Here is a 20,287-nt window from a genome sequence, read left to right as displayed (position 1 = left end):
GAAATCTAATTTCTATTTGATTCCTGGAGTGAGTCTGGCATGAACCGCCTCTCTGCAATATTGGCTGTGTATATGCCAAACGGACGCGCCTATCAGCGTCGTCGCTCATTGTTCTGTGATTGACAGCTTACGTTGGCCAATCAGGTGGCGAGTTCGAGTGAGCCCAAAACACGAACGGCAGCCATCTTTTTCATGTGCGGCCAATTCTCCGCTATTTTTTTACTTCAAAAAGCTCTCTAACTTCTATTTTGAGGCACGGAATTTACTTATAAGATATCGTTTGGATAGAATTTAGTTGTTTAACTTCATATATGTGGTCAATTAATCATGACAAAGCCTATTTAAAAAATAATAATTAGAGAACCGGTAGGGGCGGGCAGTGACACCATTGTACCCGAAAAAGGCAACCCATTTTGGGTATGGCTGTCTCAAAAGTCCCGTCGCGTCACATTAAGACTGGTGAACTGCTGATTGGCTGAAGGGGAAAAATTATCATTGGCTGAAGGGGTTGTCAGTCAACGGTATTACTCCCGCCCAACTCCAGCACAGCCAATATTGCAGACAGGCGGATCAGGCCAGACTCACTCCTGAAATGAAATGGAATTGAGATTTCCGGAGGGAGGGTTTACCAGGCTAGTCTCAGCCTGGCAAATAGGCAAATCCTTACTTGTGATGGTACCTGAATACATATCAGTTACCTTCCATGTTTTTCTTATTTGCCTAAATGTCCACAAAGGACACTGGATATCCATTGTGACAGGGTCAGGTACAAGCAAAGGTAAGGCATACTGACACTGTGATAGTTTGGTAATTATGTTCTGCCTGAGAAAGCTATCTGAGCAGTGAAACACAGCCATCTGAACATCCATTGGATTGATATGGCACTGCTTCATGCTCTGATCAGTGTTTACATTGGTCCTGTCAAAAACATCAAAGAAACTTTCTTCTGTGGAACCCTTGTCAGAATCTCGAGTGACTTTTACATTGTTTTCTACTGGAATGTACCTGGCTCTGTGGTCTAGCATCAACAATTTCAGAAGGAAAGTATGAACTAAATCTTTCTCAGTTATCTCATTGGGCTTCTTTATGGAAGAGCCTATTTGCATAATGTCAGCAGTTGTCAACTTATCTAGGTAGTTGTCGTTGAGGTGAAGTTTGCAAAGCAGTTCATAAAATTCTTCTGGTCTGATCTTTTCAGAAATCTTCGCAGATTGCTGTCCTTGGCCGACCTTTAAAATGAGCAATCAAACAGATAGAAAAAAGTCTGTTAATAAAATGAGATATGGAGCAAAAGGCCCTGAATGTCTTGTGGCACCAAATACAGTTATCTTACCTCAGACGTGTTATTGATGCTAACTTCCTCAAAGGAACCTATTTGTATAAATAAATACAGGTTAAACCATTACAGTAAACTCAATGCTGTGTTGTTTAAATATAATTTAAATTGAGGTGTTCAGTTACAAGTTTACTGGTTTTAATAAGCATTCAGTACTGTATGTTCACTTGTGAGAATGTGCTATATGTTCATAACTTGCAATGCAATCTTTGTTTTTTTGGTTTTTACCTGTCTCACTTGGAGCAGGAACAGTGCTGCTGGTATCTGGAGACTTGTTTTCAGTTGTTGTGTTGTCATCTTCTCCAACACTATCTGTCATCTCTGAGCTTTCAGCATCAACAGCTTTGAGTTCAATCTAAGAAAACAGGACATTTTTTTTAAACCTTTGTTGTACTTAAGCTTTGTAAATGGGCGCTGATAATCTGATTTGTTTTATAAAATAAATGCACAAAAACAATGCAAAACTAATGCATTGATAACCGTAAACACAACCGTACTCACAATTACAAACAAACACACACACACACACACACATCAAACACACATGGACTCAACCACATGCGAGCAAACCAATACAGCACCACATGCATTAAACAGTTGTTCAAGTCTTTAACTCTATAACTGTTGATAAACAGTCCACAACGAGATGAAGAGTCCATGATTTATGAATAAAAGGGAAGGGAGTTCTCATACATTTTATAGTCTGCTGGCACAAAGGATAGTCTGTACCAGTCTGTGTATTACTATAACTATTAGTAATACACAGGAATGTTCGCCAATTTAAGGTAACAAATATGGAACTCTGTAAACCATTCCCTTCTAACACAACTGTATCTAATATAAATTCAAACCTCTAAAAACTAAATGACCAAAATTGTATGTAGATACACGTTGTTTAGTATAATCACATGTGGTGTAAAAAGCCTTAACATTCTTGAGAAACCAAATAACTTGATCTTACATTCTCCTTGTTTGTGCTGCTATCTTCATCCATGGAACCTACAGCATTTGTTTAATTAAATATACAGATCTAATTAATTATACAAGTATACAATTACTGTAAGCATCTCGATATTGCTTCATTTAAAGGCATTTTGTGAAAGCTGATGGGTTTTACCTGTCTCACCTGGAGCAGGAACAGTGCTGCTGGTATCTGAAGACATGTTTTCACTTGTGTTGTCACGTTCTCTGATCTCTGAGCTTCCAGCATCAACAGCTTTGGGTTGACTCTAAGAAAATGTATCAATTTCACAGCTGAATGATCTACAGTACAAGCAACTTGTAACTTTGTTTTGTATCACAACTGTATAATGGCTGACAATCTTACTTGGTCAAGTCCAGTGGTGGACAAAGTACTTGAGTCAGCCTACTGTCCTATCAATAAAGGCTTAAAAAATGAAGAAAAAGCCCCCCCAAAACAAGTTCTGGGGTCATTTAAACATCTGCTTGGGCTTCTGTGTGCACCCCAGACCATTTTTAGTTGCTTGATTCAACATTTATCAGACAAGAAAGAAAGAAAGAAAGAAAGACACTTTGATAAAAAGATGGATGAACAGACACAGCCACATATTGCAGATACACAGACAGATCAATAATGTCAAAAGAGACTCTTCTGCACTAATAAAAATAATGTTGTTGCAGGGTAAAGAAGGAATGAGGAAAGTAAACAAGAGAGAGGTGGACAGAGAATAAGAGAAGAGAAGAGAAGAGAAGAGAAGAGAGGATTATTTCAAAATATTAAGGAGACAACAGTAGATAAAGTGGAAGCAAGAGTGGTTGAAAGCAAAGAGACTGGTATACAGACCTGCATGTCCTTCTCCGGTACAGGCAGGTCTCTGGAATACTGCAGGAACTGGGCCACGTACATCATCATAGACTTCTCATCCGGGTCAGGAACATCCACATCTGCAACCAAGTCACAAGCCTCCATAATCCACCTCACACCATATAGCCTAAATCGCCCACTGCAATAGGCTAGGACAGTTCCTACTTCAAGCCAGTGACATAACAGTCAAAATAAAACCTGCGGGCCTCGCAAAATCCCACAATAAACCAGATACAGAGCTTATATATATACTTTAGCAAGATATGAATATGTCTACATGCAGAGGAGAATGTAGGAGAGGGAGTAGGAGAGAGAGAGAGAAAGAGAGATCTCTCTCTCTCTCTCTCTCTCTCTCTCTCTCTCTCTCTCTCTCTCTCGTTCTCACACTGTGTTTTACATAAGTAAAAGTACCAATACACGCCCGCTCACTATCTCATTCTGTTTCTGTCTGTTTGAAATGTTTTTCGATCTCAATGGAAATATTGCGGGTTTAGCGGGACTAAATGATACAATTGTGAGATGATGCGGGCCTAAATGGGATAATATTTTGTGTTGCAGGAGGGAACGGCGGCCAGGGAACTCTGCGGCTGTCAAAAATAAAATCATTGCGGGCACAGAAATCCAATGGGAGCGGGCAGGAGCGGGATTAAGAAAGCATCTCTATTTTGAAGGACTCCCGGTACATACTGTACAGTAAGAGATAAGAATTTACTCTACTTGTTGTTTACATAATACAGTATGTGTCAGAATGTGGCGTACCGTCAGGTTCCAGCAGTCTGGGGATCCGTAGCTCTCTCTCGGCAGTGCAAAAGGCCTCCTCCAGGTTCTGCTTGTTGGATCTGGAACTGGCTTTGGAGAGGTCCACCAGGTCTGGTCGCAGGGCATTAAGGATGGCCAGGAATGCTATCCCACTCCTCCAACTGGCCTTAAAGTCCTTCACATTCAGAGTACAGCCAGCCCTGAAGATGGAGAGTCAGGTCGGAGAATTACACTGATGTATTAGTACTGGTGGTAGTTGTATACTGCCATAATGCTCTAATGTTAGATCTAATATCTGGAAACTTCATCAGTTCTAACAATACCCTATGAGTGGAGCTCTGACCTCAAGTTCACTTGTCCTGTATATTTAAAGCATTGTTATGGATCTATTTGTAAACTGAAGGATACTCAGCCAGGGGGTACATACTTATGACACTGTTCTCTGACCCAGTGAAGCAGGGCTTTGTCTGCCGGGTGTCTGTGTAGTGGGGAGCTTCGAGGAGGGAGGCAGCTACTGCTGGCTGAGTGGCTGTGTAGTGGGGAGCTTCGAGGAGGGAGAGAGCCACTGCTGGCGGAGGGGCTGGACAACGTGGAGGTGGAGCGACTGTCCAGATTGGCCAGGGACGATTGACGGGAGCTGAACGACAGACTACTGGCCAGCTCCTCAATCTGCAAAAACAACACAAGTCAAATCCTGTTCGTTTAACTCTGAGATAAAACAAATGTATTCAAATGTCAATTTCATTACGTTTGTACCCTCTCTAGTTATAAAAGGATACATTTACACAGGATTTTACGGTGTACGGTTTCCATTCAATGGAATTTATGTTACTGGCTAGACTTCGAGTTTTAGGCATTTAGCGGAACTCTCTCTCTGCCAAGAACTACTTATGACAAGAGATCGTCATAACGCCCTGGCTGCCAAGAACGACTTATTGTCTCGGCATGGCGAGAGAGTATGTTTTGCACCCTGTCCGTCCGTCCGTCCGTCCGTCCATGTGTCTGTCCGCGTGTCCGTGTGTCCGTCTGTGTGTCCATCTGTCTGTGACCAGCTAATCTCCGGCACTGTTGGCCCGCTCGCTGTGCACACACACTGCCTGGATGCCAATTCAGAACCTGCCTGTTATAGTGCCACCAGGAGGCCGATTTGTGCAAAACACATTTTTTTATATTACTCCTGCAGATTGTATCCAAACATCACGCAACACAGTATCTCTATAGTCATGTGATCAGCACGGATCTGTCGGATTTTCCATATTACGTCCTGATTGGCTAAGATGCCATTCATTCCATGCGAATTTCTGTGAAATTGTGCACGCACATTCCCACTAGGTAGAAATGCCACTTGAAAATGTTCAAATCAGCCTCTCATGGTGGCGCTATAAAAGGCTGATTCACGTTTTTACCTATAACTGCACCGATCTGCGTGAAACTTTGCACACATTCTCCCTAGAGGCCAAGGAAAAACCTGTGCCATGCATTTTTCACATCTGCCTCTTAGAGCGCCACCAGGAGGCTGAATTTTGTAAAACAAATGTTTTGCTATTACTCCTTCACATTCTGTCCAAAAATCAGGTAAAGCGGTACACAGTATCTCTATAGTCATGTGATCAAGATGGGAGTGTCCGATATTTCATATTCCATCCTAATTGGCTAACATTGGCTTCCAAAGTTTGCTGGATAGGCCTGTTTGAACAAAATGCCTGAAATCATGAACGCAACGTGGGATTTCTATGAACTTTTGCACACACATTCCCACTAGGCCGAGGAAGAAATGCCACCCTTTTCACATTGGCCTGTTATAGCGTCACCAGCAGGTCTAATTTAGCGAAACACATTTTTGGAACAAAATGCCTCAAATCATGAATGCAGTGTCCGATTTCTGTGCAAGGCCTAAGAAGAAATGGCGCCCCTTTTCACATTGGCTTTTTATAGTGCCCTGCAGGAGGCGACAATAACCTACCTGACCTGGCGGAGACCTGTGCTCCGAGGAGCAGTGGTGGAAAGTAACTAAGTACATTTACTGTACTGTACTTAAGTACAATTTTGAGGTATTTGTACTTTACTTGAGTTTTTCCAATTTCCAATACTTTTACTTCTACTCCACTACATCTCAGAGGCAAATATTGTACTTTTACTCCACTACAATTATTTGAAAACTTTAGTTACTTTTCAGATATAAATTATGATATTATGAAACATAGATTAACCACTTTAGCCCTATTTTATACCTACGCTATTTGAAAATAGCCGATCTACAAGCTCACAACGTGACTCGCGTTGCGACGCGTTGTGAGCTTGTAGATCTGCTATTTTCAAACATCTTTGTACTTTAACTTTTGTACTTTTCCAATACTTTTGTACTTTTACCAAAGTAAATTTGGAATTCTGGACTTTTTTTACAGAGTATTTCTATACTGCAGTATTGGTACTTTTACTTAAGTAAAGAACATGAGTACTTTGTCCACCACTGCCGAGGAGTACTTTTTATAGTTTTTTTGTTTTTTCACACAGAACCAGAGATAACGCGATCCGAAGATGTACTGCTCCATTCACTTCCTAGTTAACTTACTGTATTACTTCAAAAATCCTGTATCTCGGCTGTATCCTGTGTACTTTTTTTTTTTACTATGTATTTTTGGCCGATACATGCTATTTTCAAAGGCGTATACAAGCGAACAGGAGGTCGCAATGACATTATTTTTTCTCGGAAGCACAGTGAAACCCTCTGTGATTAGCAACCAGGGGATCGATCATACTGGAGATAAATATTCGGTGACTATTTCAAAAGGTAAGAAAATCGATTACTGCGTGAAAAAACTAAATGTTTTTGTGTGTGACGTTTAAGGATGTATGTAATGCTCTCATAACCCAACTAGAAAAAGTGCTCCACGGTGCACAGGTCTCTGCCAGGTCAGGTAGGTTATTGTGGGCCAGCAATGTTGGGAATTCGCCAATCAGGCTAGAATGTGAAAAATCAAGATCACTTGACTAAAGAGATAATATGTACCGTTTTGCGTGATGTTTGGACAACATTTGTAGGGCGTAATATAATTTTTTTTTGCAAAAATCGGCGTCCTGGTGGTGCTATAATAGGGCAATGTTGAAAGGGTGGCATTTGTTCCGCAACGTAGTGCAAATGTGCGTAGGAAGTTTCACCACAATCATTCATGATTCATGATCATAACATGATCTTTTGTACCAGGAAAAAGACGTAAATCTAAGTCCGGTTTCCACAAATCTGTCATGATCAGAGACCTCAAAAACTACAAGAGTGAGGACTTAAATCACAGGCTAGAGGAACAAGACTGGTCCAACGTACTAAACAGCACACAGGTAGAAGAATCTTGGCTGGGTTTCAAAACCAAATTCATTCCAATTTTGGACAGCGTGGCTCCCATGAAAACCATCAGTGTCAAAACCTGCTCGGTACCATGGATGAATTCGGACATCCTTACTGCCATGACAGTCAGAAACAAAAAGTGTTCTGAGCTTCAAAGGTAGGATCAAACTCGCCAAATGTTTTAACAAAGGTCTCGAATCCCACTTAGCTAAACTCAAAAGAGAGAGAAATAAGCTAAGAAACAAGGTAAATGGCATGCTCGAGTTAGCACAAAAAAACTACCTGGATGAAAAAATTGAGGAAAACCAAAACAAACCTCGTGAGCTTTGGAAGTTACTCAACAACCAACTTGGCTGCAGCAAAAAACTGAAAACCATTTTCTCAAACATCAACATCAAGGTGAATGAGACTCTCATTACAACAAGGCAGGAAGTGGTTAAATTCTTTAACATCTTATTTACAACCATAGCCACAAAAATGGTTGACAAACTGCCCGATTTCTCTGGGCTTTTTGGTGAAGAGTACTTCAAAGCATTCTACAAAACACTAGGTGTTCGCAAAGATGATTTTAAACTCACCATGGTGACAACAGATGAGGTGCTTAAAAAACTGAGCGCACGACAACAACACAGAGCCACAAGTCTCGACAATATTCCCTCCAAATTTCTAAAAGACTCAGCCGCCTCCATTGCTCCAATCATTACTCACATAGTAAACCTCTCCATCAAACAGGGACGGGTCCCTATAGTGACTTCAAAAAAGCTAGAGTGACCCCTCTGTACAAAAAAGGAAACCAATTAGACCCCGGCAACTACCGGCCTATTTCTATTCTTAGCTCCATATCGAAAGTCATGGAATTTTTTTTTGAACAGGTTGAAAATTATCTAAAAAAAGTACGAACTCCAATCTGGTTTCAGACAATCCCACTCCACTAAAACATGCCTTCTCTATTTGAACAACTGTATCAAACAAGGAGTCGACAAGGGAAAATATTGCGGCATGGTCATGCTGGACCTCCAGAAGCCCTTTGACACCCTTGATCACCCAATTCTGCATGATAAGCTAAAAGCAATAGGTTTTGATGATACGTCAGCGAGCTGGATGAGATCCTATCTGGAGGGGAGGGAACAAGTGGTTGAAGTATGGAACCCAGTCCCCCCCCCCCTCCCAGTGACATGTGGAGTTCCACAGGGAAGCATACTAGGACCTTTACTGTTCCTGATTTATGTGAACGATATGTCTTCAGCCTGTAACTGCAAGCTGTTCCTGTTCGCAGATGACTCGGCTCTGCTGGTCTCGGACAGGGACAGGCTGCAGGTTGAGGAAACTCTCAGCTCTGAACTCGACACGATCCGCATCTGGCTTGCTGACAACAAACTATCATTACACCTGGGTAAAACTGAATCCATTCTCTTTGGGTCCAGTGCTAACCTTAGCAAGGTTGAGAGCTTCACAATCAAAGCAGGTGATGATGTTATCTCAAGAAAGGACGAGATTACCTACCTGGGTTCCAAAAGGTCAACCAAAGAACACGCTGTTTGTGTAGGATTTTCCCCCTAGTCAGTAAGTACTTTGAAGATTCGTGCAGGGGCCCTCATACAATGTCATTTCGATTATGCATGCTCCTCATGGTATCACAACACCACCAAGGCCTCAAACATAAGGCTCCAAACCTCCCATAACAAACTAGTAAGGCTACTTCTTGGCCTCAAACTCAAAACCCATCTAACCCCGGCTCACTTTGCTAGGGTTGGATGGCTCAGGGTTGAGGACAGAGTACAGCACCTGTAAACTGTATGACGTTCAGTATAATCGTGTATATCTGTCTGTCACTTATACTGTATGTCATCATGATTTGTGTGCGTGGGAACTCATTTTAAACAAGCTTAGTGCTTTACGAGTTATCCAATTTAGTAGACCTTGTATTGTACTAAATGTAATTGTACTTACTGTTTCTCATGTCTTACTAAATAAAGTACATCAATCAATCAATCAATCAATCAATCAATCAATCAATCAATCAATCAACCAATCTTAGCCAATCAGGATGGAAAGTCAAATAGTCAAATAGATCAATCTTGATCACATGACTATAGAGATCATGTGTACCAATTTTGGATAAAATCCTAATATCCAAAAATGTGTTTTACATAAGTAGGCCTCCTGGTGGTGCTATAAAAGGCAGATGTGAAAAATGCAGGAGAAAGGTTTTTCCTTGGCCTCTAGGGAGTGCACATACAAGTTTTACACAGATCGGTGCAGTTACAGCAAAAAAATCGAACCGGCCTGTTATAGTGCTACCATGAGGCTGATTTGAAAATGTTCAAGTGGCATTTCTTCCTCGGCCTAGTGAGAATGTGTGTGCAAAATGTCACGGAAATTGCATGCTGTGTTCATGATTTGAGGCATTTTGTTCAAAACGGAGCACTCATGCAAATTTTGGAAGCCAATTCGAGCCAATCAGGATGGAATATGAAAAATATGAAAAACTAGTTTTGTTTAATGACTAGAGATACTGTGTACCGATTTGAGTGATGTTTGGATGAAATCTGTAGGAGTACTGTCAAAAAATTTGTTTAGCAAAAAGCCGCCTCCTGGTGGCGCTATAACAGGCCCATGTGAAACATTTCGGGCAGAGGTTTTGAATTGGCATCCAGGGAGTGTGTGAACAAGTGTGTGAACAAACACAGCAATTACTCTCTTGTGTTCTTTGAATCTTACATGATATCGTCGAATGATGGTCCATATGAGTCCTAGGATGATGGAGGGTTTACCATTGATGATGTCGGGAGTGTTAATGTTGACTAGCTTGATCTGGGAAGAGAAAACATATTCTTTCTTACCAGGAAGACTAACATGAATAGGAAAGGATTGCACATGTACTGGATGTGCACTTGCACACTTGCACACACGCACGCACGCACGCACGCACGCGCACGCACGCACGCACGCGTGCGCGCACACACACACACACACACACACACACACACACACAAATTGGCCCTTACCGATTTCTTCTCTAAGAAGGCCAGAGCTGTCTCAATATTGCTCATCTGATGATGCACAGTTCTGCCTCTCTCACGACCCTGGAAGAGACCATGGAATCAATCGGATGAAAGAACAGATGCTAAGTTTAGTGCTGAGCTGACCTGGACTGGGCTGAGAAAGACACACGTGCAGACAGACTTACCATTTGCTGCCCACTCATCACCTCCAGCAGATCCAGCAGCCTAGAGCCATCACAAAAGTCATTGAACAGGTCCTGCACCTCGCATGGTGGCTTCCTCTGTCACAATACACACACACACACACACACACACACACACACACACACACACACACACACACACACACACACACACACACACACACACACACACACACACACACACACACACACACACACACACACACACAGAGGTATGGCCATCTGAAGTGCACACGTGCCCCCTGGTGTGCCTATTTCATGGCAGACCCCTGATCATATATTTTCCCCTGATCAGTGTTTGTGCCAGGTTTGGTGCGGATCGGAGCAATGGTGTGCCTCGCAAGTCTGGATGCTACATTTGTGACATCCACCCACCGTCGACCCATTAGGCTATTTTTATATAAGATTTCATTCCCTGAGAGTTCGACCCACTGTATGACACATGTCAATGTGCGATGTGTATATAATAATATTACTGTACATATTGAAATATGAGTTTCCATTATAGTGTGAACTCTAATGTGAACAGGCCACAGCTGATAAGTAATTCTCCCCACCATCCAATTGGCTCTAGTTTGCTGGCTGACGCTCACAGACCAAACATGCATAACTAGGGCTGCAAGATGATGGCATATCACAATTAACAGAAAACTATTGGCATTTCCTTTTCAGTTCTGGACCTATATTTTGCGACGTGAACGTGCAGTCCTACTCCTAAACAATAGGAGTGATTTTGGAAAACAGCATGTTTTCAGGCCGCACTGAAAGGATGGTGTAGTCTAGGTCAGAGGTTCCCAACCAGCGGTCCGTGGACCCGGGCTGGTCCTAATCTCACTTTACACACAGCAGAGAAAAGTTTAGGCGCAGCCGTGCATGACAGTGACATCACTGACTAATCCTTGGTATCTTTATCCTAGTCTTTTCACGGGCGTCTAGTAGCGCCGTCACTACAACCTGTATTTTTTAACACTTGCGCCACTGAAACACTAAACAGGATTATTATTTCATGTCAACATTAAATTACAACTATCAGAAGGTGTCACCCAGGTAAAGTAATGTCACTCTGCAAGTTTAACAATAGTTTTCCAACTGTCAAAGTTCTTTCTGATACGGACATAAACTTTTGTAATCATCCTATCCTTGTGAATAACACATAGGTCAATGATATAAAATGATGTGTAGTGATATAATAAAATACAAATTATAGTAGTGAACTTCTGTGTTTTGGTAGGACTGGGTTTCACACCTGATGCGTGACTACCCCCTGGAGTGGGAATCCCTGGAGTAGGACATTTCCTCAGTGAAATTACCTACTTGTTAAATGCATACGGTAGGCTTTATTAAAATCATGACATTTTGGTGTGATTCATGACAAAGATAAGCCTATCCCATTACTAAATACATGGCAATCCACTGGCAAACACTGAATGAACGCAGGTGGTGGCCAAATATGCTCGGGCCACGGTGGAATTTCTTTGGGCTGCTCCACTGCTTCGAGCACGGCACTCTACTGTACAAGCTACGCCAAGGAAAGTGTCAGACATTATTCTGTGTGTGTGTGTGTGTGTGTGTGTGTGTGTGTGTGTGTGTGTGTGTGTGTGTGTGTGTGTGTGTGTGTGTGTGTGTGTGTGTGTGTGTGCGCGCGTGCGCGCGTGCAGTTTGAATCCCTGCTCTAGATAAAGAGCAATGAAAGTCTAAATTGTAAACTCCCTGTACTGATGATGTGCTCACCTTGGACAGCTGAGCGTTCACCCAGTTAGTGAAGGTTCTCTTCTGAATCTGCTCCTGTTTCACTGTTGAAAGAAGAGAAAATGTATCAGGTATTGATGTTATATCATATTTGTACACAATACACATGCAAAACAAAAATGAATTCACATTTACACTACATGTCAAAATGTACATCGGAACTCTTGAGGAGGTGACGGAGTAATCTTTTACTTGTCTCTTCCTGTTTATCTACTTCTCCCCTTGAGGACTTAAAGGGATACTTCACTCTCGGGCCGGGGACACATTTAAAAAAAATATTAAAAATAAATGAAAAAAGTTATGGAAAATTCATGGCCCCCTTACGACACGCAGTGTCCTACTAATGTGTGAGGGGGCCATGAATTTTCCATAACTTTTTTCATTTATTTTTAATATTTTTTTTAAATGTGTCCCCGGCCCGAGAGTGAAGTATCCCTTTAAGTGGGTTTAAGACTGGCTAATAATATTAACTCACAACACGCAACACACAACGTTATGTGCTTGTAAACCAAGGGTCATGAAAACCACTCAATGCAAAAGACCATTAAAAAACGATAAAAAAAAACTTGTTACAGGTCAAATGCAGTATATTTAACAGAATATATGTTGGAATATATGCAGGTGGATACTGAGATACCAGGATGAAAAGAGGCTTAGTGGTTGTCAGATTTAATTTATCATTTGTTGATCTACACTTCAACACAAACCGGTTGCTGAGCCTAGATATTACTTTAAACCATTTTTTCCCCAAATGACGTGCCGACTCGAGGCACACTGGTACCGTGTGCCGTGAGACAAGTGAAGGTGTGACTTGGGGTTTTCTGTATACAAAAAGGTATGAATTATATTTTAATATACTACATCAGTACTTTCTACACACTAATTTATCAATGCAGAGGCACATTTTATAGCCCAAAATATATTTGTATCAATTTTCAAACTGTAAATTTGTCATTATTGGTGAAAAATGTTTTTATTTCCCCCAAATTTTTCAAAAGTAGCGAAAATAGCAGATCTACAAGCTCACAACGTGCTGCAATGTGGTGTGTTGTGAGCTTGTAGATCTGCTATTTTTGCAATAAAATAATACAGTAATGGGAAGGCAATGCATTCGTTTTGGATTTGATATGGAGAGTTGGACCCTGTGGTTTGAAGCGACGGAGAGATTTATTTGAGACGAGTTGACCTATTGAGCATTATTTAGAGTAAATAAGAATCTGTCTTTATTTTATACGTCACAGCACGGTACTCATTGAAATCAATGACAGGATGGAAGAGCCGAGGACGACTGGATTTATTGTCAAAGAATTTGGGAATATTATGAGTTTTACCCAGATGCCAATGGTGAAACATGGTGAAACATTAAAACAATCGATTTAATAACGTCTCAATAATAATGAAATAAATGCCAGCATGGACATGGACATAGTGTCCATTTCTGTCAAAATAAAGCATAACCTCTTTGGCAATGTTAGTTTTACCCATATGCCACAGATGAAACAGTAAAACTATCTAACGTCTCCTCTATTCAAACAAAGGCTACCTTAATTGTATTTATTTTTTCAAAAATCTGCCTTCTGGTTGCGCTATAATAGGGCATTGTTGAAAGGGTGGCATTTCACACACACACACACACACACACACACACACACACACACACACACACACACACACACACACACACACACACACACACACACACACACACACACACACACACACACACACACACACACACACAGACACACACACACGGACGGACACAGACGGACACACACACGGACGGACAGGGTGGAAAACATAGTCTCGGCCATGCCTTTCGGCCTGGCGGAGTAATTACAGTTAAAGGGTCTACACCATGAATTTTAACTTTTTCGTCTTTTTTGTGTGTTTTTGGTCTCCCCTACCTCTCTTCTATCCCCCAAAAATACCCCAGTTTGAACACTCAGGCTTTCAGAGCAAATCTGGGGTTTTCTGTAAATTGGTCTCAAAACAGGCCAAACTGATTTGCACCCTGACGTAAAAAAAATTGTTTTTCTTTATTTTTATGTTTTTATTTTATTTTTCTTATTTATTTATTTTACTTTTTCCACACAAAACCAGGAGATAACATGCATACAAACTGGCTCCATAGCGCCCTGTGCCAAACAACAGGACAAAGCAGGTGAAAGTGCTTTATAAGCCAGAGAGAAGTTAGTTGGAATGAGTATACTGTATCTGAGGCTTGATTTAGGCTCAAACCTTTTGAAAAACGTTTGAGGGACATAAACAATATGATATTAAATATTATTTATTATTTTTTTAATTCATGGTGTAGATCCTTTAACAAGCTCTTTTACCAGACAGTAGCAATGCATTTCCACTCTCTCTTCCATGTTACAGCTCAACTGCAGTTTCCCTTGCCATTAATATTTAATAGATTATAGCTCTGAGGTTCAGTTGAACTCAGGATCCAACAGGTTATGGTCCATTGGATTCAAAACCCATATATATTACACACACCAATGTGTTCTGTATGACAGTGGCTCTCAAAGTGGGGTCCGGGGGACCACCAGGTCCCCGGTCACTAAGTGCTGCGCTACAGCTTGTACATCTGCTATTTTTAAAGGGATAGTTCAACCCCTAAATTAAATCGATTAGTCACCCCATGGAAACCTGAATTAATGGATTCTTTTAGTTTTTGTCGCATTCCTAAGCCAATCATTTGATGACCGGCAGTGGTTCCGGTAGGAGACACAAAGAGTCTCCTTTGTGTGTCCTACCGTAACCGCTGCCTACCGGTCCGCTGGTCATCAAATTATTGGCTTAGGAATGCGACAAAAACTAAAATATATCCATGAATTCAAGTCTCCATGGGGTGACATGAGGTGATAGGAAAGAAAAGTAATTTTTGGGGTGAACTATCCCTTTAATCTTCTCTTCTGGGAGTACCTGCCTCCCTGGCAAAAAAAAGAAACCTTTTCAGATGGGGGTCCATGGCAAAATACATATCAATTTGGGGGTCCTTGACCTGAAAAAGTTTATGAACGACTGCTCTATGATATCTGGTCAAGTCCCTCTGTCTGTCCGCTGGACTGTCTGTCCATCAGTTATTGTGGTTGATCTGTGCCTGTTTGTCTCACTGTCCATCCAACCTCTCTGCCTGTTTTTCAAATCTAAAGTTTGGGTTGGTATGTTAATCAGTGGATAGACAGGCTGGTAGGTAAAAGGACACTGACCTTGCAGGAGCTTTTGGACATTGCCTATATCCAGGGAGATGGCCCCCCCCTCCACCGGACCATCTCTGGAGTCGGACCCCGACGCCATGCTTCCTTATCCACAGATGCCCATCAGCATGGCACTGATCTGCGAGTGCACACACACACACACACACACACACACACACACACACACACACACACACACACACACACACACACACACACACACACACACACACACACACACACATACAGTACGCACACACATACGCACACACGTAAAATACTTTACATGTTGAAAGAGGCTTTAAAAATCATACTGTACACTATGTAATGGAGAATTTGTATCTTCCTCAGCATCTTAAAGCTGCAATCACACTAACAGTGACTAAATACAAAAACAATCAAGTGTTATACATTGTTGTAGAATTGTCACTGAAGTGTTGCTCAAGCCACACTGTGTAAATGAAAAGGTTAGGGTTAAACAGCACAAACTGGCTAATGGTTTCCGTTTAAATGTACTTGTAGCATGTTATGTTGTTGCTTGTGCAGCATGAGACACAAAGTCAGGGACCATTTTCTACTTCAATACTGTAAGGGATGCAGTTCTTTGCAAAGCCCTCTGGGAGAGAGGGCAGGTAAAGACCTCTACACACTGTACGATATTTGGCCCAATTTCACTATCGGGGATATTTTTTTTTTGGTATTCGCCGACAAAACCACCGATATCAGTTAAGATCGGGCATCTCTCGGCGAGGTGTTGATCGCGCAATGTGTAAGGTACTCTGAGAAGAAACACCCCGATAAAGTACGGTCGGCGAGGGGTTCCCGATAACTTTTAGATTTCAAACTTGTTAGATAATTGGGGCTATCGGTCCCGATCTAGTGCACGCTACAGCCAATGAGAGCACATTACAGCCACTCACCGTGGCTAGTCCTCCCGCATAGAACCGCAATATTACCGTCCAGACAGTCCAGTCCTGTATTAGTTAAACATGATAAAACAGATTGATAGAGTGAGCGAGCCTGCTCGACGATGGGGCTGTTTATTATTAGAGAAGAATAGGGCTTGCAGACAGAGAGAGAGAGCTGTGTGTGTGTGTGTGTGTGTGTGTGTGTGTGTGTGTGTGTGTGTGTGTGTGTGACGCACGTATGTATCTCTGAACAGTATTGCCAGGTTTTGCGTGAGAAATAAGCAACCAGGTCTATGAAAACAAGCCCAACAAAAGCGACTATAGGCTGCATGAGCACTTTAAACCTATATACAAATAAAATAGCCGATCTACAAGCTCACAACGCGTCGCAGCTATTTTAAAAGAAAAAACAACATTAAGAAATAAAGCCAAATAAGAAACTACACTTTGGAAATAAGCTAAAAAGAAAAGCAACCACCAATATTTTTTACAAGCAACTCGCTTATAATAAGCGGACACGGCAACACTGCTTCTAATCTGAATTGCACCCTGGTTGACTTTTGAAACGTTTGTTTCAGAGAGGGAGAGAGAGAGAAAAATACAGAGAAATTGAGAATGATTTAATGTCAATCATTAGCGTCCTGTCTCGGTCTCGCGCATATATCACGGGAGCCTTTCACGTTTTCGTGAGACGTTTGTAATAAAAACAAATGTATGTATTGGGTCGGGATCACATCGTGGTGAAATATCTTGCAATCAGTGAACCCCTGTCGCCGACCAATCAATCGTGCGAGAATCACAACGATATATTTAGCCCAATTTCAAGAGAGAAACTCGTGCAGTGTGAAATGCTTAACGATCTGTTCACTCGCCGACCATTTCAAATATCGTACAGTGTGTAGAGGTCTTAAGGAGACATGCTTGTGTCCTCTCTTATCACTCTGAGACCCAAACACACTGCCTGTATTGTCTCATCATATGCTTTAACTGAGTTTGACACAGATACCAATTTAGACACAGATACATCGATCAACTAGCTGAGAGCAGAAACGCACTACATTGAACCAAACAGTACACAGCATATTCCTGTAGTCCAGTCAAATGTGTTTGTCACAAAGTGCCCTAAACATAAAGTGACCTTTATGTTTTACTCAAAATGCAATCTTTTTAGGAACACAGTTTTACGCCGTATATTTGGGAGCGGAGCACAAATCGTATTATGTCAGCAAAAGTCACCGGTACTTGCTTATGAATATGAGTTTATACCCATACAACTGGACAAACCTTTCATTAATATCTCACACTCAGCACATTCAAAGGAAATTACACTGTGACATGTGATAGTAGCATATTTCCCTGTCACTGTTTGCATTTGAGCATGACCACCTTTGAAAGACAAAGAAATCCACACACTTGCTGTGTTTAAATGACGGTTGAAGGGGAGGTTAGCCACAATTAAACTCTGCTCTCTGTCAACTCTCATTGTGTGCCAGGTTGAAGCAGAAAGGTTGCCTCTATCTGTCATGTCTTGTTCAAGCTAACCAAGAGATATGGATAAGTGAACCGAGGAAAGTGTGTGACAATTACGAGTCTCTCTACACACTTGCTAAAAAAATCACAATCACATATATATATATATATATATATATATATATATATATATATATATATATATATATATATATATATATATATACAGATCGTTAAGCATTTCACATTGCACGAGTTTCTCTCTTGAAATCGGGCTAAATATATCGTTGTGATTCTCGCACGATTGATTGGTCGGCGACAGGGGTTCACTGATTGCAAGATATTTCACCACGATGTGATCCCGACCCAATACATACATTTGTTTTTATTACAACGAAAACGTGAAAGGCTCCCGTGATATATGCTCCCGTGATATATCCATATATATATATACTTCTAATTGGTTTGACAAGAATATGTTAAAGTGCATTTTATGAGATTCACCTGATGTATAAACTCAGAGAACTATAATTATTTGAAGGTTTACCTAAATATATTTTCCATTAGTTGTAGTCTTTAGAATAATTTATCTACTACAATAAACAATATAAAACCAATTACAATTGTGAGTGTAATTACATTATATTATATAATTATATATAAAATAAAAGTAGTAATACAATGTTGAAAGATATGCTCTTTTAAAAATATATTTTGTCATCCTAAGTAAGATGTGTTTTTTCTCCAGCCGCGCAGCCGGTAATCTGGTTTGGTGCTATATGACCTGTGCCTGTACTTATTTTCATAATGACAATTTTCACTCACTGAAAATATTTGCAATGTAAACTCTAATCAGAAAGCCATACTTACTTTATATCCTCTTGGTTTAGAATGTCTTCTTGTCAATGATGATGCACTTCAACTCACTCAGTAAAACTATCTTAAACAAAACACCTGCATTGTTTCATTACACATCTTTCATTCCTTTAACCTCACTCCCTTCACTGATCTGATCTGATAGAGAGAGAGAAATGTGACACTGACATGAAGATCCCTGTTTATATAATGTCTAAGAAACCATGTGATGTCAAGGAAAATCTAAATCATGACACACCCCTTACATGATGTGATGTTTGGTAAAGGAGGTGTTGCTAAGCTCGCATTACTTATACAGCAGAACCATAAAATAGGAGAACATTAATATTCAATAAGTGTAAAACAATAACACTTGTTGAACAATTTAGTTAGGGAAAGTTAGCCAACTTTTTGACGAATCTGCAAAATAAATGCTTATCAATAGCTTTCCTCACAAATGTGTTCCTAAAGGTATGTACTAGCACCTCTCAATTTGTTCCAACCCAAATCCCATGGGAAAGTTTGTGGGAACCAATCAAACTTGGGGTAGCCTACCATGTTAAGACCATGTTTGTGATGTCCAGAAATGTATCTATTAGCATGGTGCAGTCGTGCAACATCTTCTCATTAGCATAATCCTCCTATAATTCCACACAGCTCTGTGCCTCTGTAGCTCTGTGCCTCTGTAACTCTGTCTGTGATGTAGGAAAAAAAAACGTTCTCCTCAGTGCCTGGAGCAATTGATCTGCATTTGCACACAGCCATTGACCATTACCACGTGCACGGAACACTGAAGCCCGTTCTTTGCTTTCCCCAAATGTCAGCTGTTTATTAGCCTTTTAATGTAAAAGAATGTCGCCATGGTTACGGCTCCCCAGCTGTGGGATGGCCTTCTGACCTATGGGACGAATGTTCAAACTGCGCATGCGTCGAATCCATAGACCCACTGTGTTACACTGTTGTAGTCTGCCACAAGCACACAAACGTGCTTAAGCGGCGACGGGACGCGCGCATGTGTGTGCGGGTCTGCCACAAGCACACACAGACAACGTGCTTAAGCGGTGTGTGTGTGTGTGTGTGTGTGGGCGGGGGGGGGTTCGTGTGTGTGTGTTCATTGTGGGTCCAGCATGCCGCGACGGGACGTCTGCGTTATAAGACATAGACGGTGCTTTGGATATCATCTTCACCACTATGAGGTACACCACTACCACGCAACATCCCAAAGAAAACATTAATAACCACGTTAACGTCTTCAGATTAAACAACAACGGGGTTGCCAGGTTTAGCAAGAGAAACAAGCAACCAGGTCTATGAAAACAAGGCGTGCGGGTCGGTTCTGTGTGTGTGTGCACTGTGGGTGCGTGTCCTGCGGCCGTGTGTGTGTGTGTGTGTGTGTGTGTGTGTGTGTGTGTGTGTGTGTGTGTGTGTGTGTGTTTGTGTGTGTGTGTGTGTGTGTGTGTGTGTGTGTGTGTGTGTGTGTGTGTGTGTGTTTCACCTTTTCCAACTTAGAGAGATGATCTCAGACTCTCATAGACTCTAAGTCTATGTTTACATGTCCAGACATTATTACCTTGCCATAACTAAATCATGCAACCCTTTGTCATTAGCATAATCGGCATAAATGATGT

At 41.3% G+C, this 20,287-nt stretch overlaps 1 protein-coding gene across 2 annotated transcripts; it reads right to left on the bottom strand.

The window, feature by feature from the left end:
• Positions 1-568: 568 nt before the first annotated feature.
• LOC308094279 (uncharacterized protein) lies at positions 569-18,812 on the bottom strand. 2 transcript variants are annotated; one of them, XM_080440829.1, is made up of 14 exons: positions 18,675-18,812; positions 15,439-15,565; positions 12,203-12,264; positions 10,454-10,549; positions 10,272-10,349; positions 9,985-10,077; positions 4,348-4,589; positions 3,921-4,120; positions 3,141-3,241; positions 2,454-2,565; positions 2,298-2,335; positions 1,565-1,691; positions 1,334-1,371; positions 569-1,229 (listed from the first exon to the last, which is right to left on the bottom strand). In XM_080440829.1, the coding sequence occupies exons 2-14, from the start codon at positions 15,524-15,526 to the stop codon at positions 582-584; spliced, it is 1,923 nt and encodes a 640-aa protein (XP_080296955.1). In that variant the 5' UTR covers positions 15,527-15,565; positions 18,675-18,812; the 3' UTR covers positions 569-581. The 2 variants fall into 2 exon arrangements, with proteins under 2 accessions (XP_080296955.1, XP_080296956.1); XM_080440830.1 differs by having other exon boundaries at positions 2,463-2,565.
• Positions 18,813-20,287: the final 1,475 nt, after the last annotated feature.

The sequence above is a fragment of the Gymnoscopelus braueri genome (genome assembly GCF_963280865.1).
Source record: "Gymnoscopelus braueri genome assembly, chromosome: 10".
Taxonomy (NCBI): domain Eukaryota; kingdom Metazoa; phylum Chordata; class Actinopteri; order Myctophiformes; family Myctophidae; genus Gymnoscopelus; species Gymnoscopelus braueri.
The sequence above is the reverse complement of the archived record's forward strand: the minus strand, read 5'-3'. Positions and strand labels throughout refer to the sequence as shown.